Raw genomic sequence first — 17,047 nt, forward strand, 5'->3', positions numbered from 1 at the left:
CTGTAATATCTTCGATACCTGACATAGTTGTGAAGCTCAAATAAGTTAATGTATATAAAGTGTTTTGCAAAGTTAAGTGTTATATCCATCATCAGTTATTTATATTAATGATTATGGTAATAATCAACAATAGAAGTTGTAGAGGAGGATATTGATCATTTATATGACCACAGTTTTGTCATTTATACTCTCTGAGCACTATTTTTCTCACTTTGAAAATGGGGATAATAAAATTAATACCATATTTATATAGGTTTACAAAATGCTTTTCTCATAAGAACCTTGTGAAAATGTAGAACAAGTATTAGTATGACCCCTTATTTACAGATGAAGAAATTGAGGCTTAGAGAGCAGAAGTAACTTGCCTAAAGTTACTAAGCTAGTAAGTGGCAGAGTCAGGAGTTGAGTCCAAATGTCCTTGAAGCCAAGTTCACTGTTCTTCCAACTTTATCCTATTGCTTTTCAAATAGCTGTCTCATGGTATTGTTGTAAGAATCAAATGAGATAAATTATGTAAATTGCTGCATAAATGTGTTATTTTTATTTTTGCTGCTGTTATTAGCTAGTGGTAGAACTGGGACTAGAACCCAGGTATCCTAACTATTCTAGAAAATTCAATGTTCCTTCTACTCCCATAGTTACAGAAATGGAGAAAGAGGCCCATCACACCACATACTTTCTTCACCACCATCAGATGCCTGTTTGGAAGGTGTGGGTGAGAATGATGCATAATTTTTAGGCTGTTAAAAATGGTAGTTGAGATAATGTGCTTGGAGTGGGGAAAAAAGAGAATAAAAACAACCTCTATCTGCAAAATTAGGTTAAATCACTGTCCCTTCTTGTTTACTTCATGGTAAGATGTAGGAAATGTTTCCTTGGACAAAAGGATACTAGCACTGAAAACTTGGTCTCTTTTGAAATAGGGAAAGTGGCTTTGCATTTGCAGATGGGCAAAGTAAAGAGATGACAGTTGTATGTGGAAGCAGACTCAGGCTGGGTTCCCCTGTCCGTCCTTCCACACGAAGCCTCCTTGAACAGGCAAGGGGAGAGGGGTGCATATTTTGCTTAGGAATGCACAAGAAAGAAGGAGTCAGTAGTCTCAATTTTCCAACCTTTCAGCTTGCACTTCCTCCCTCCTCCACCCCTTTACCGTCCTGCCTCTCCTAGTGAGGGTAATGCTTCAGAGAGGGTCACATCTTTCTCTTTGCTAGCTCCTCGTTCCTTTGCTGGAGCTGAGGGGGTTAAGGGAAGAATAGAGACAGACTAAACTGCTGCCCTCTTCCCTCTCTTCCATGTCTCTGCATGGATTTTAAACAACTGTTTCCGATTCCCTAGGCTGTATGCTCACTGGTTCTCAGATCCAGCAGTGCAAGGGTTAAAGTGGGAGCTCTCTCTGCTGCTCACAAGCCTTCCCTGAGATTAATGTGCTAAGTCTGCGCCTCTCAGTGTGTCTGTATGGGAGGGAAAGTGTTGGTCAGTGATGGAGTTGCTACCATGACAACCCTGGAAGTCGGTGCTTGTGCGAGTCGGAGATGTTCCTGGGAGGAAGGAGATGCTGAAACTGGGGGAAGCAGCTGAGTTTGGTGTGGCTCCCGCGAAGCGCTCACATCCCTGGCCAGTGGCTTCCTCTCTTTGAGCTGAGGGAAGGAGTCGGGGGTTCCCGCAGCTCCCACTCCTGGGCTCCTGCTCCAAGCCTTCCCTTTCTCTTCTGTGCTGGAAGGCTTCTTCTTGCTCCCAGGGTTCGGATCTAACATCGTTCGCTGAACTGGGTGACTGGACTGAATCCAGGGGCTGGATTTGGTTTGAGGAAATTTACAGAATCGGGGGCATCATTAGGAACTAATTGCAAATACCTGCTGGGAACTTTTTTTTTAAACCTCCCCTCTGTTAAAGAATCAGTGTGAATTGGCGGTTTTTTTAAAAATATATATACGTAGTATACATATGTGTGAGCTAATAAAATTCTTTCCTCCTCTTCCAAAAAAGGAGCTTTTTTAATGACATCTCCCTCATGTCAGAGGCACTTTTTTGGGTTATAAACTTTTGATGCCAGACCTCTGCAGCGCGTGCCGAACTGAATCTTAAAGTAGCATCTTGAAGAGAGAGCAGAGAGAGATCTGTGACCTTCATCCCTGCACCTTCTTTCTTCTTCTCCCTTTCGGTCTGCCTCCTTCCTCACCCGAGGAACGTGGGGGGCGCGAACACTTTGGATGCTGTTGGGGGAATTCGTATCTCCGATGGTGGAAAGCTGAGGCTGGATTTTGGGGGAGGATCATTAGACTTGGAGGAGCCCGGGCTCTTTCTCTCTCCCGCCCCCAACCCTCCCCCCTTTTTGCTCCTGGATCGCTCAGTCCCCTTCCTCTCCCCCCGCCCGCTTCCTGTGCCGGCTGGGGGGCGCCTGCGGTGCCGCTGCTCCAGTTGAGGGAAGTTGTGGCTGTCGAGGATGGGGGTCGGTGGGTACTTGCTGCTGCCCTGGAGGTTCTTCGTGGTCCTGTCTCTCAGGCTGCTGTTCCTTCTGCCCACAGGAGTGCCAGTGCGCAGCGGAGATGCCACCTTCCCCAAAGCTATGGACAACGTGACGGTCAGGCAAGGGGAGAGCGCCACTCTCAGGTAGGGAGCAGCTCTTCGCTTCTTTGTGGTGGGGGAAAGTGGGTCTCCTGAACTGTAATGATGACTTGTGTTGGGGTCTGTGGAGGCCAAGAAGAGATTCGGGCCCTGGGAGCTAGGACATTGCCAGAGGTGTTGTACAGGCCAGAATTCATGACACTTGCTCTCCAGGAAGCTCAAATCCAGTCTTCAGGCAGGTTTATAGTTCTGCTTGGACATCAACATTTCCCTGGGTCTGGGACTCTAAGGATAGACACAGCTCTGCTTCATTCACCGTATTTCAGTGTGGCGTCTCTAAGTCTGGGACCTTCAGTGGCTAGAAACTGCGAAGCTGCCATGTCTTTTTTTTTTTTTAATTTTCTGGCCCAGTACTGAAAAATAGGAGCCAGGCACCAAGTGGTCAGAGGAATTTGGATTCTGGGTACAAATTGAATATAATATGGTTGGATGGATGCTCTAGTGCCTTTTTCATAGGCCAGAGTGCATGTGTGTTTGGGTGTGGTTAAAAAGGGTGGGCAAGGTGGCCTCCATCAGTTATTTTCTAGCCTGGCCCTTTAAGAGTCTGTTACCAAAGCTGATAGCATTAAGTCAATCAAGTGTTCCTAGGGTATCTATTATAATTTCTTAGGTCAGGCTTAGTATATAGGACACAGGCAAAGGAAAGAAAACATGCAGCTTACATGTAGATAGACCGCTTGTGTTCTGAAGAGTACACCAGGACAGTATTTTGTTTTCCCTTAATGAGTTACAAAAAAACCCAAAACAACTAAGCCACTCCATACAGAGAGAATGAGAGATATGCCTGGAATATGGACCTTTGGGGACTAGGTTGGCTGCAGCAGAGACTTTAATAAAAATGCAGCCACCACTTTCCACCAGCTCAGCAGATATCATCTTTTATCCCTTTAATGAGGCTGTTGTGGTCCTAAGAGACAGATTCAGGGTTGTCCCAGCTTAACTGTACCTCACAGAGTACACAGGGGGAGTTGTTTGGCTCAGTTAGTGACTTTGTTGGTTATGATGAAAATAATGCATCCTGTCTCAGATCTAGGAGTGGAGCAACTTGGCATTCCTTGCAGAGAAAATGGGATTTCCCACCAAATTTTTATTTGAATATTTGAATTTGTATCATTTTTACATTCAAGGAGCAGTTGAGGTGTAAGGTGGAATTATTCTGTGGTACTGCCTATCCTATCCCATGCTTTGACATCAGGAGTTGATTTCTAGATGAACAGTGATTTCCAATGATTTCTTCACATACTGGGGATCAGTGGCAGCTTTATGTCTTGATGTTCAGGGACCTATGAAATCCAGAAACCTAGACAGTAGCAAAAGCAGATGTCTTCCAAATTTTTTGATGGTACTAGACAATTCAGTCTTCCCCAGACACATAACGACCTATGGAGTAAGCAGTCTTATTTACTTTATCCCAAAGATGTGCCTCAGACTTATTCACCGCCAGGGAAACAAAGTTACAGGGTGTGTAAAAGTAATGATGATCCACTTAGAAAATGCAAGCAATCTATGTTCATCAATGATAATCTGACTGGAGATCCCTACTGCTCTGTCATTTACCTCTTTTTAGGCCCTCAATGGAAGGATTTTAGGGCTGAGTGTACGAGACCAGAGCTAAGACTTGCCTGGAGCCCTGAGCGTTACTGCATAGAGCAAAGTTGTCAGAAAACTTCCTAAGTTTCTTCTTTTCAATGGTGTAGTACAAGGGGTCTACCAGCAGAGGGCCAGCTTTGATTTACTTTTTTATTAGCTGTTGCCCTGTTTTCATCCTGTCGACTTCTAATGTTTAGCAGCTGTGCTTGGTAATGGGAATAGGAATTAGAAAAAAAAATAAGCTCAAAAAAGCTGAATAGTTGCTTTTTTTGTAAACCTGGCTGTAGGAAACTTTCATGTTTAAGCAGAACTCGTATTTGTTACCTGCCTGCGCTTTCCTTTAATGAGAGAGCGTGTCTTAGGAGGAGTGGTTTTTTTCTGAATGTTTGTTTCTTCTGACAGTTTGAACACATTCCTTTTCCTTTGCCTTAATATTTCCATATTTTCATGATATTCTATATTCCTCCTTTCGACCACTTGCATTCTGTTTTTGTCCTCCTTTCTTCCCCTTCCCCTTGCTTGGTTTCATCCCCTGCTTTCTTGGAGCTGTTTTCTTTTATTCACTGAATTGTTTGTCCACCATTTTTCATGCTATTTAGCTCTTCATGTTCTTTGATTTTACAATTCCTGGGTCCAACTGCCATCATCATGTTTCTGAAAACTATATCCAAGGCTGTTTGTGTCATCCCTCTACTTTTCTGTGGATTCCAATGCTTAACAGGTTTCCCTTCCTTTTCTTTTGCTGGATTATCAATAGGGCACCAATCCTAAGTCAATAACATTGATCATTATCCAGTAGTTTTTAGAGGCAGCTAAATGATGCTGTGGATAGAGTGTTGAGAAAACCTGAGTTCAAATCTCACCTCAGACACTGAATGACCCTCGGCGAGTCATTTAACCTCTGTCTGCCTCAATTTCTTCAAATGTAAAGTGGGGATGATAATAGAACTTACCTCCCAGAGTTGTTGCAATGGTTAAATAAGATAACGTTGCTTAGCATACTCTTTACCAATTTTATTCTTTAATCAATGCTCATTTCCTTCCTTCTTTTAATCCCTGAAGCTCATGGCTATTCACCAGGGAAAAGCAACTGCATTTTTCTTAACTGAAAACAATCAACTATTTTTTTTTTTGACGGACCTCCCAAAAGTAAAGGATACTGGTTTTGAAACCAGTTCTACACCTGCAATCAAACTGTGGCTTTGCTATCTCACTCACTAGGTATGTGACCTAGCACAAGTCAGGTGACTTTTCCGGACCTTAGCTTTCTCTTCCATAAATGAAGATATTTGATTAGAATGATTCCTAGGTCTGTTCCAGTTCCCAAGGGAACATAGGATCCTATGGAAGGAACCTTAAAGTCCATCTAGTCCAGACCCCTCATCCAATAATTAGGAAACTGTTGGGTACCTTACATGACTTATTCAAGGTCAAACAAGTAGTTAGCACCAGAGGTAGTATCACTAGGTCCTCTTATTCCAGAGACAGTGGTCTTTTGATTATACCATACTGCAATCTTCCCAATTTTATAGATGGGGAAACTGAACCATATACATATGTATATAAAATATATGCATATGTGTATGTATGTATAAACATATATGCACATAAATACATTCATATGCATGCATACATAGTTAAAGAGATTAGTCCAAGTTCACGGAGATAGTAAATAGCAGAGATGAGACTTGAACCCAGTTCCTTTCACTCCAGTCCAGTGTGTGTTCTACCACACTCTTCTAACTCTTTCTGGAGGTACAGTAATCTCAATGGATGATCTGATGAACCCAGGGTTGGCTTGGAATTTTTATCAGAGTAGAGCTAAGCCATAAAAGTTGCATTAAAATGTTGCCCACAGTCACCCACAAGAAACTTCTCCAAATTTGATTGTTTCTGTATTTTGTGCTTTTACACTTGTTTCTAATCATAGTCCCCACTAATACATGTCTTGCAGTTTACAAAGCACTTCCTTTCACAACATCCCTATAATGATTCAATAGAAAGTGAGTACACAGCACCAAAAACAGTGCCTGACACCAAATAGGAGCTTAATAAGTGATGATTGATGATATAGTTCAGGTAGCAGTGCACCACGGCAGCTAGGTGGTACAGTGGCAGGAAGACTCATCTTCTTGAGTTCAAATCTAGCCTCAGACACTTATGAACCCTGGGCAAGTCACTTAACCCTGTTTGCCTCAGTTTCTTCATCTGTAAAATGAGCCGGAGAAGGAAATGGAGAGTCACTCCAGTATCTCTGCCTCCAAAACCACCAAATGGTGTCAAAAGTCAAACATGACTAATTGACCAAAAAAAAAGGAAAGAAAAAAAAAAGAAAAAAATAGTAGATAGAGCATTGGACTTGGATTCAGGAAGACTTGAGTTAAAATCCTACCAGAGACACTTACTAGCTGTATGACCCCACTGGGCAAGTCACTTAGCCCTATTTGTCTCAGTTTCCTCGTTTGTAAAATAAGCTGAGAAGGAAATGGCAAACCATTCTAGTACCTTTGCCAAGAAAACCCCAAATGGGGTCACAAAGAGTCAGATGTGACTGAAACAACTGAACAACAAAAATACCCATTTTATAGATGCAGAAACTGGGACTCAGAGAAATTAAGTAACCTCATCCAAGGTCAGATATTTAGAAACTACAGGATTACCGGAATTGGGACTCAAATCCAGATTGTCTGACTTTAGTGCACTTTCCAATCTAATTTTGCCTGTTTTCCACTATAATAATTCCTATTTCTAAGCAGATGTCCTTTAAGCCAGCTGCACTGAAATCAGAAAGCCCCCCCCCCCCAAAAAAAAATAAAGAAAGAAAGAATGAGAGGATTAGGGTACTCTGTGTCCCAGTCTCAGGTTTTCCAAAGATTAATTATGTGGCCTCAAAGGAACACTTCTTCAGTCTGAGCCTGTTTTCCACACTACAAAATGAGATTAATACTATCTTCCCCTTCACTGCGTCATGGGGTTGTTTTAAGAACAAATAATGCATCATATGTTCAATTATTTGGCCCACTGGGAACAATATTCTTAATGGCTGCCGTGCACATAGCACTTTTAGATTTTACAAAGCACTTTTCGTTCACCAACAAATGGTACAAATGAGGCAAATCAGGCTTAAGTGAAGTTAGTTTACTAAGGTCTTACAGCTTGTCTGGGATTTGAACCCAGGACCTCCAAACCCGAGAAGGCTCATTTCACTAAATCATGCTATAGAACAAGGGCATAACCTGCAATCTGTGAACTTTGTGGCATTGTTATGAATTGTATTTTGTTGTAATTAGTTTCCCTTGTAATCCCACATATTTCATATTATGCACTTAAAAACCTTATTCTGGGGAGTCTGCAGGCTTCACCAGACAGAGTCCTTTCCAAAGATGCCCGTGACACAAAAAAGGTTAAGAATCCCTGCTCATCATTGCTAATTCTTTCCTTGTACTACTGCTTCGTCATATCCTAACAAAGCAATGTGGATCCTATTGGTCAGGATTCTTATATCAATATGCTGTTGTGTTATAAATGTCACACTCAGCTTTTTTTCCCCTTTCTGCCTCTACAATATCTTGAATCTTTTTCCTTCTTTATCCTCATAGCATCTTAACTTTGGTTCTGTCCCACATCACCTCTCCTTTGGACTATTGAAATCGTTTCTTAAGGGTTTTCTTTGCATCTGGTCTCTACTCTCCAACCAATCCTCTGCACAAATGCCAAGTTGGTATCCATAGAGGACAGATGTGAGAAATGTAATCCCTTGCTCAACAAACATCCAGTGGCTCACTATTGCTCCTATTATAATAATAAAATTCCTCTAACATTGAAAACTCACAATCTGGCTCCATTCTATCTTTCCATGCTGATTACACATTACATCACCTCCCTCCCTCTCTCTGCTTTCCAGCCTATCTTTCTATTTTACTTTCTATTCTCCATATATGATCACGTTCTCTTTCCTTGCCTACATAGATGATGACATCCATGTCTAAAATGTTCTTTGTCCTCTTGTCTGTCTGGTGAAAACTTCTCAAGTTTCAGCTCAATTGATACTTCTTACAAAAGGCCTTTTCTGAATCCCTCAAATGTTAGTGCTTTCCCACCTCCATTATATTTATGCAGTGCATTTGTATATATTCACATATGTGGTATCCCCTCCCCATTAGAATGTAAGCTCCTTAAGGGCAGGGGCTATTTTTTGCTTTTTTTTCTTTGCATTTCCTACTCCCTGGAGTGGTGGCTAACACATAATACAGGTTTGTAAAGTAAATAGAGGGGCAGCTAGATGGGCAGCTAGAGCTCTGGGCTAGGAATCAGGAAGATTTATTTTCATGAGTTCAAATCTGGCCTCAGACACTTACTAGCAGTGTGACCCTGGTCAAGTCACTTAACCCTGTTTTTCTCAGTTCTTCATCTGTAAAATGAACTGGAGAAGGAAATGGCAAACCACTCCACTATCTTTGCTAAGAAAATCCCAAAATAAGGTCATGAAGAGTTGGACATGATTGAAACAACTGCACAAAAACAAAGTAAATAGAATTGAATTGGGTTAGATTGGATGTTTTTAGGAGTATTGCCCATTTGAATTGATGCTAAAACCACCAAAGTATAACTCTTTCCATAGTCTATCCCACTAGGGTTGATGAGGCACAACGCAGGCACTCTGTAGACACTTGATTAACAATTGATGAAGCAATCTCAGTAGCTGAGAACTTGCTTAATTGTGGGTCTCAGTTTTTTAAGTTTGCTTTAGTTTTTCTTCCAGGACCATGGACTTCAACAACAAACCACAACAAAATTCATTTAATTTTTGTGATGCTATTAGACTGTTCCACTTAACAGAAATAAATCTATTGCATTGTATGTTTTATTTTCTAGATTAATATCAATTACATTGGTAGAGGTTTGTTGCTGTTGTGGCATGTCCTAGGACATATATGTCCTATGTTTCTCACTCTAATTTATTTTAATTTAATTTAATTTTACTTTTTTTTCTTTGAGACTTGGCCTCCTTATCTTGCCCAGGACTTAAGTACGGTAACCATTCATTGGCCTGACCCTACTGCTGATCAACACAGAAATCTGGACCTGTTCTATTTCTCTCTTGGGTCAATTAATCCAAATTTAGTTAACCTAGTGATCTCCTGTTCCTGAGAGCTCACCTTATTGATGTCAGACTTAGTGTATGACACCTGATTGGCTTTAGCTTTACTCTAACTCAAAACTCCTGAACCCAAGCAATCCACCAACCTTAACCTACCCAGTAGCAGGAGTTACAGGCATTCAGTGCCATGCCTGGAATCTCTTTCTTGCTATGTGATTGGCCCATGGTTTCCAATGACTATTTTCTAAAAACACTCCCAAGTTTATCCTTTGCCCTGTGTTAAATTCATTCTTTAGCATACATTTGCAGACTCCCTGCTAGTGAACAATCTTAGTTATGAATTATGGCCAAATAGCCAGAGTACTACATTCTTCAATTAGATGTTCTATAGTTTCTCAAGTAGATCAAATAAGGTAATATTTATAAAGTATTTACCATGGTACCTGGCACATAACAGGTGCAATGTAAATGTTAGTTATTATTGTTGTTGTTGTTCTATATGTCTTTATACCATTTGTACCTAACATCAACCAAAGTTCCCTTTATGATATATTTTCTATTTTTTTTTTCATGGCTGTCAGCCTCTCTAGGATTGACTCTTCAATTGAACCAAAACCTACTACATGCCAAGCACTGTCCTAGGTCCTGGGGATAAAAAATCAAAATGAAAACATTCCCTTTTCTTAAAAAGCATAGATTGTTCTGGGAGGAAACGTACAGAGAAGCAATACATTCTATCTCATGTACACAGATAAGTAAACCATTCTATCACATGCATTTCAACAAACATGTCTTATTTTAATCTCAACTACTGAGGTGACCAAAATAGAGATAAGAAGTATAGTCCAGAAGGAAGAACACCAGATTAAGAGTCACGGGACCTGGATTCTAGCCCTGGCTCTGTCACAAACAACCTGTGTGACTGGTCAAATGTTTTAACCTCCCTATGTCTCAGTTTCTTCCTATGTAAAATGAGGGGTTTAGACTACATGTTTTCTAATGTTACTTCTTAATATGTATTATATGATCTTATAAACAGAATGCCTAGCTACCTTGGAAGTTAGGGAATCATTATGGCATAGTAGGCAGAACACATTTCTTTGAGAGGGATGAGTTTCCCAAATTGTATGGGTTGGGTTAAGTCATTTCACTTTTTTTGGGACTCAGTTTCCTCATCTTCATAATAAGAATTTTGGACAAGCTGATCTCTGACATAACTTCCAGTTCTCACCTTCTATGAGTGTAAGATTTTGTGAAATGTAGGTTCACAAATTCTATGGTCCCACATGACTCACCTAAAGTATTTGCTATTTAAAAAAAATAATAATAAATAGGCTCAAAGTACTGGTTTTGTAGGATTTCTGTTCTGGAGTAACCCTGCAAGCACAGGAATAGTGTAATTCCTTTTGGGAGATAGAAAACTGATTGGTTCTAAGTAGGTATTCAATAAATATTTGTTGATGCTGGTGGATTTCCCTGTGAGGTGGCACATTTTCCGTCTTTGGAGTGGCTCAGGGCACTGTGCTCCAGAGCCTGACTGGGAGGACTGGATCTAGGCAAAACCTATAAAGCACCATCCCCCTCTTCTTTCATTTTCTTTTCTGTTGGGCATCTCCCTCATGTCCCCCAGTATTCCATTGGTTCTTTGTTGCACCTTGCTGACCCAGGACCACTTATTACAAATCCTTAACCAGGTCTGTCATCTTCTATTCTATGACTTTTCCTAACCTGCCCCATCAAAACTCATCTGCTTTGTGTCTCATCCTTTCTGTCCAGTGACAGGAGCTAATCTGTTCCATGCTAATGTATACTGAGCTACTATATTACCCTTTTCAGTTAAAATACTTTCATTTTAACTATGGGTTTCTGTAGACAATGTCTTAATGGAATGGAAGGAAAATTTGGGAACCCTGGTGGGCAAGAAGGGAGAAAAGTGTGTGGCCCGTTTGTATATCTCTCAAGTTGCACCAGGAAAGTGACCACCACCTTCACCTATGGCCAAGATCAGCCCTTCATGCATAGTCGCTTGCAGATTGCAATCTGGTCCACAACAACAGCTCCAATTTCCCTCAGGGCAAGAAGCAAACTAGTGTTCATTTGATGGGCAGAAAGGGATCTTATTAGCAGCAGAACAGTGCAGAATGCAAAGTGCAGCACTGTTCTTGCAGAGATCCTCTGTGCTGGGCAAGTGAGGAAACAGCAGTACACGGCAAAAAAGGATGGGGAGACTGCAGGATCTTGCAAGGGGAAGAATGTTCACTGATGCAGATGATAGGTTCACCGGATATAGGACCCCACAGGGGAGAAGCTGCCTGATTTTCTGACAGGCCCTGCCCCAAATCATTTTATGGTAAGAATGACCTGAACAGGGAGAAAATAATTCTTTACAATGATCCCCTCTATCCCCTTAACTGATTCTTCTAAGACGGAAGAGGTCCTGGAAACCTCAACAATACCAGACTTCCATTCCTTGTATGCCTTCGGCAAATTTGACCCTGGGGCTTAATTTAGCCTTATCTTTCTCCTTCCTCTTCTCTGAGTATCCAAGCCAGAACTCCACCCTTGGCTGGCTCACTGGGTGGTTAGCTCCAAGGGAGATCATGAACAAGATGGGCCAGTGATGTGTTGCAGTCTGATGGGGCTCAGCAATGAGATGCAGAAGGAAGGCAGACTCTAATAGGTTTCAGTTGACCTTCCCAGGGGAGGACTTTTAAAATTACTTATTAACGGGAAGCAGCCTTTACAGTCATGAGATGAGAGGAGGGAATTACAGTCCATAATGTTTTTAATAGTTGCAGGAATTAGCGATGCATATTAAGACAGGAACTATGCCCTAATCATTCTTGGAGGTTTTTTTTGTTATTATTATTATTATTATTAGGAAAAGGTTGATCAAATAGGTTTGGGACTTCTTGCCTTAAAGGAGGGTCAGTAAGGGTTGTGGCTGAGATCTTATTTTGTTGGCAATGAATTGAGTAGAATAGGAGCTGCGAGTTTTAGGAGGTGTGGGAAATGGGACCGAATTCTTTTTTTCCCCTCTTACTTCCTCTACGGTTCCCCCTCCCTAAATCCCCCATCACTGACACTTCTGGTGCAACTGCCTGTAAGTGTGTTTTTTGAAGGAGGTGAAAATTGGAGCTGTGATGTCTCTGCTTCTGAATCCTGACAGTACCCAGCATTTTGTGTCATTTTAGTCACAAAGGGGATTAGAGAGGCAAAAAAAAAAAACCGAGCTCTACATGTTTTTAATGCTAAGAAAATATAAGAATGCATTTTAAAAACAAGGGAGAGGCAACACAGCATAGAGAGTGTTGGCCTTAGAATCAGGAAGATCCTGGTTCAAATCCTGCTTGATACTATGTAATTTTGGGCAAAGCATTTAATCCTCAGATTCCTTATCTGTAAAATGAGAGGCCTGAACGAGATAGCTTCTTAGGTCCCTTTGAGCTTTAAAAAATTTTGATCCTATATCTAAAAGAGGACTCTTGGATCAAAAATAAGCAGGACTACTTGTATTATTAATCATAGAGTTAGCTTAAGTCTTATGTAGTCTAGAAAAACAAAATAAAAGATCATTCTGCCACCCTTCTGTGTACCATGGAGGTGGTGCAGTGGATAGAGTGCTGGGCCTGTAGTGAGGAAGATTCATCTTCCTGAGTTCAAATCTGGCCTCAGACACTTAGTAGCTGTGTGACCCTGGTCAAGTCCCTTAACCCTCTTTGCCTCGGTTACCTTATCTGTAAAATGAGCTGGAGAAGGAAATGGCAAACCAGTCCAGTATTTTTGCCAAGAAAACTCCAGATGGGGTCACAAAGAGTCAAATCTGACGGAAACGACTGAACAAGAAAATCTGTGTACCAGCATCTGACCAATGCTCAAGAAACTTGCTTTTAAATTTCTTCAGCTATAAAATGGGAACATTAAATACTACCACTAGCCTACTTCACAGGGCTGTTGTAGGGAAAGTACTGAGTATACCCTAAAACCCTACAGAAATATGACCTATTATTATTGTTGTTGCTGCTGTGTAATTGTGCCTTAGGAGCTGTCCATTGTTTGTCATTCAGCAGGGCCCTTAGTTTCTTCTTACTTCATTCTGCTCACTTGAAACTGAGTAAATCTTCATCTACCTTCTGGGGCTGGAAGTGATGCATGCTGCAAAGGGAAAGTTTTTTTTTTTTTTTTCCCAGAAGTATATTAAGATGACAGTGGCACTAAGTGTCTTGCTATATTGCCAAGGCTACATCGCCAGAGCAGCCTTATTTGAGCTTGTCTGAAATGTCGCCCTACGTTGTTAAGTAATTTCTCCAGGCATGTCTAGGTCTGTCCCAAGGGGCTGTGGAAACTGCAACAAAGCAAACAAAGAATTTTCTGACAAAGGCCAGCTAATGACATAGCCTTCGATAAGAACTATTAAGAGTACAATTTTAAAAATGCAGTAAAGATTTAGAGAGGCAGCATGGCATAGTGACTAGGACACTGAATTCAACCATACAGAGAGCTGAGTTCAAATCCTACACATGGATACTTATTAGTTGTTCTACCTTAGATTCTTAATTTGTTAAATGAAGGGGTGGGACTCAGTGGCTTCTAAGGTCCATTCCAGCTCTAAATCTATAATCTTATAATCCTCTCTATATTTCAGTTTCTTCATCTACAACATGGGAGTGTGGGTTGGCAGTGGGGCATTCAGTGGTTTAGAAGTTTCTTTCTAACTTTAAATCTACAATCCTTTGACAATCACCCCTCCTTCCCCCCTTCCCGTGCCATATTTACATTTTAAATTGAACTTCAATATCAGTGGTAAAGAGAGGCATCCTGACACAGTGGATAAGAAACCAGCCTCAGCATCAGGAAAAGCTGGGCTCAGATTCATTCTCTGACACATATTGGCTGTTTTTGGTTATCAGCCAATCATTTAAACCAGGAGTGGGGAACCTGTGACCTTGAGGCCGCATGTGAATCCACTGGATTCAGTCAAAGGGCTGAACTTGAGGACCTAGAGGGCCAGCTCCAGAGCATCCAGACAGCTCTTTAAGACTATAAGCTGCATGGCAGGTGTCAAACTACTTTGGGGAAGGGAGTTTCCTCACTGACAGTCCTCACTACCAAAGAACTCATTTATTAGATGACCAGATTTAACAACGACAACAAGAAAAAAGAAACAGAGAAAAAAGAAAAATGAAACATAACCCACAGTGGAAACAGATAACCAAAGGTCATTTTACCTGGATCCTAGTCTTAATTTACTATTGATTAACCTGTTGACCTTGGATAAACCATATAAAAGGTGGCTAGGTGGCACAAAGGATAGGGTGCTGGAACTGGAGTCAGGAAGACTCGAGTTCAAATCCAGCCTCAGACACTTAATCACCTGTATAAACTTCATGACCCCTGGAACAAATGGTTTTCATCCTCCCATTCCACCCAGTGAAGTCTTTACATGCAGGGTTACTGGCTGCATTCCAGGCCATCACCAATAGTCCTGATTTTTTATTTGCCATTGGACTTTGTTGATTCTGGAAGAGAGAGTGAGAGTCATGACTTTGCACAGTTCTGCCTCACTTAAATCCAATTCATTTGCAAATGAAGACATCACCCATGATGTCATTGGTCCTCTTCCAAAATGAAGAATGAACAACACCCGTGTACCCCTGTGAAAGTCAAATAAATTCTATTTGCCTCAGTTTCCTCATCTGTAAAATGGGTAACACCTACCTCACAGAGTTGTTTTGAGGATAAAATGACTTCATTTGGTAAAGTGTTTGCAAAATTAAAATGCTATGTAAATACTAGTGATTAGCTATTAATCTACTTTTGACCCTTCCTTTTATTGTCTTTAAAATGGCAACTATAAAATTTTCTATAATTATGTAGTCTGAAGCATATCCATATATAATGCAAGCCCTAAAAACTTAAAAAATCCAACTCTGAGATGACACACTTTTTTAGTAAACTTGAAAATCTAACATGTTTTTATGACCTGATATAAAAGTCATTGATTTATAAATGATTTATGTTCTAAAAGTTTATTTGTAAATTGTTTGGAATTTGGAATGCATTTTCTCATAAGAATGTTGTTACAAATGTTTCTTACCCTTCAAGCTTAGTTGGTAAGTCTCATTAACCTATAATGTAGCTAAAATAATATATATTTGCAATGAAAATAATAGAAAATAGTATTGTTGCACTAATAGTAATTTAAAATGTCAAGAAAAAAACAATTGAACAATATTTTTTATTTATCTTGAATGCCAGTTTTTTTAGGAAAACCAGATTTAATTAAAAGGGAATGAAACAATAAATGGTAACTCTCTTTAGGGGACTTCTGGGCTTCTTTCTAAAAAGCAGTTTTCCATTAATTCTTCATTTGGACATATAGGTACACACATAACCATACTATGGACAAACTGCATATAAAAAACTTCATTATAATCCATATATTCCTGATGACTTATAAGTGTGAAGGCACAGATGTTAAATCTGGAGTATATTCAAGAGGTTAATAGAGTAATAGTTGAAACCTATGCTGCTGTTCAGTCATTTTAATTGTGTCTAATTCTTTGTGACCCCATTTGGGGTTTTCTTGGCAAGGATACATGCCCAAATCATTTTATAGTAGAGAAACTGAGGCAAAATGGATTAAGTGACTTACCCAGGGTCACACAGCTAGTAGCATCTGAGGCTAGATTTGAATTCATGAAGATGAGTTTTCCTGATTACAAGCCCAGTGTTCTATCCACTGCACTACCACCTAGCTGCCCAGTTTATGCTTAACTACATATATGTAAACACACATTACATATATGTATGTGTGTTTCTGTGTATTTAAGCAGCTAAATGGTATAGTAGATACAGTGCTGGTCCTGGAGTTTGGAAGACCTGAGTTCAAATCTAGCTTCAGACATGTACTATCTGTGTGACCCCAAGTAAGTCACTTACCACTGTCTGCCTCAGATTCCTTTCCTGTAAAATGAGGATAACAGCACCTACCACCCAGGGTTCTTGTGAGGATCAAGTAAGACAATATTTCTAAAGTACTTAGCACAATAACTGACACATTGCAAGTGCTTAATAAATATTAGTTTCCTTCCTTCCTTTTTAGTTGACATAGATGTATTATCAGTACTACTTTCACACTTCTCTTTGATAATTAGGGTCTTTTGGTAGCTCACAGATTAAATGAAGAAGAAAGAAGGATAAAGAATTCAAAGTGGGTGGGATCATATCTCTGAAAAGTATGTCTAAGGTATACAGATGACTAAGAGAAATACATAAGACCAAAAGATATTCTCTCATAGATGAGTGGTCCATGGATATAAATGAGATGTTCTAAAATGAGTAATTGTAAACTATTAACAACCATATGAAAGAATGCTTCAAATTATTAATAACAAGAGAAATGCAAACCAAAACAATCCTGATGTTTTACCTCATACTCAGCAAATTGTCAACAATTAAAAGATGAGAATAACCAGTTTTGGAGGAGTTGTAGAAAGAAAGGTGTACTGATGCATGATTAGTTGAACTGTAGTTCAGTACAACCAATTTGAAAAATAGTTTGTTAGTATGCCAATGAAGTGACAAACATGTCCATCCTCTTGACCCAGAGATTTCACTGTTAAGCATCTACCTTGAGATGGATTGACCAAAAAAAAAATTTCCACGTACACCAGTATTTTTACAGAAGCACTTTTTTGTGTGTTAGCAAAGAACTGGAAGCAAAGTGGG

General features: G+C 40.2%; 1 protein-coding gene across 4 annotated transcripts in view; it reads left to right on the forward strand.

Annotated features, from left to right (window-relative positions):
• The first annotated feature begins 2,443 nt into the window (after positions 1–2,443).
• OPCML (opioid binding protein/cell adhesion molecule like) overlaps positions 2,444–17,047 on the forward strand; it is a 701,341-nt gene continuing 686,737 nt past the window's right edge. For all 4 annotated transcript variants that reach the window (XM_027835167.1, XM_027835165.1, XM_027835168.1 and 1 more), the window contains exon 1: positions 2,444–2,610. In XM_027835167.1, the coding sequence (XP_027690968.1) occupies positions 2,444–2,610 (167 nt within the window). The remainder of the gene's footprint in view (positions 2,611–17,047) is intronic.

Source organism: Vombatus ursinus, unplaced genomic scaffold (assembly GCF_900497805.2).
Source record: "Vombatus ursinus unplaced genomic scaffold, bare-nosed wombat genome assembly UNPS02014813.1, whole genome shotgun sequence".
NCBI classification, from domain to species: domain Eukaryota; kingdom Metazoa; phylum Chordata; class Mammalia; order Diprotodontia; family Vombatidae; genus Vombatus; species Vombatus ursinus.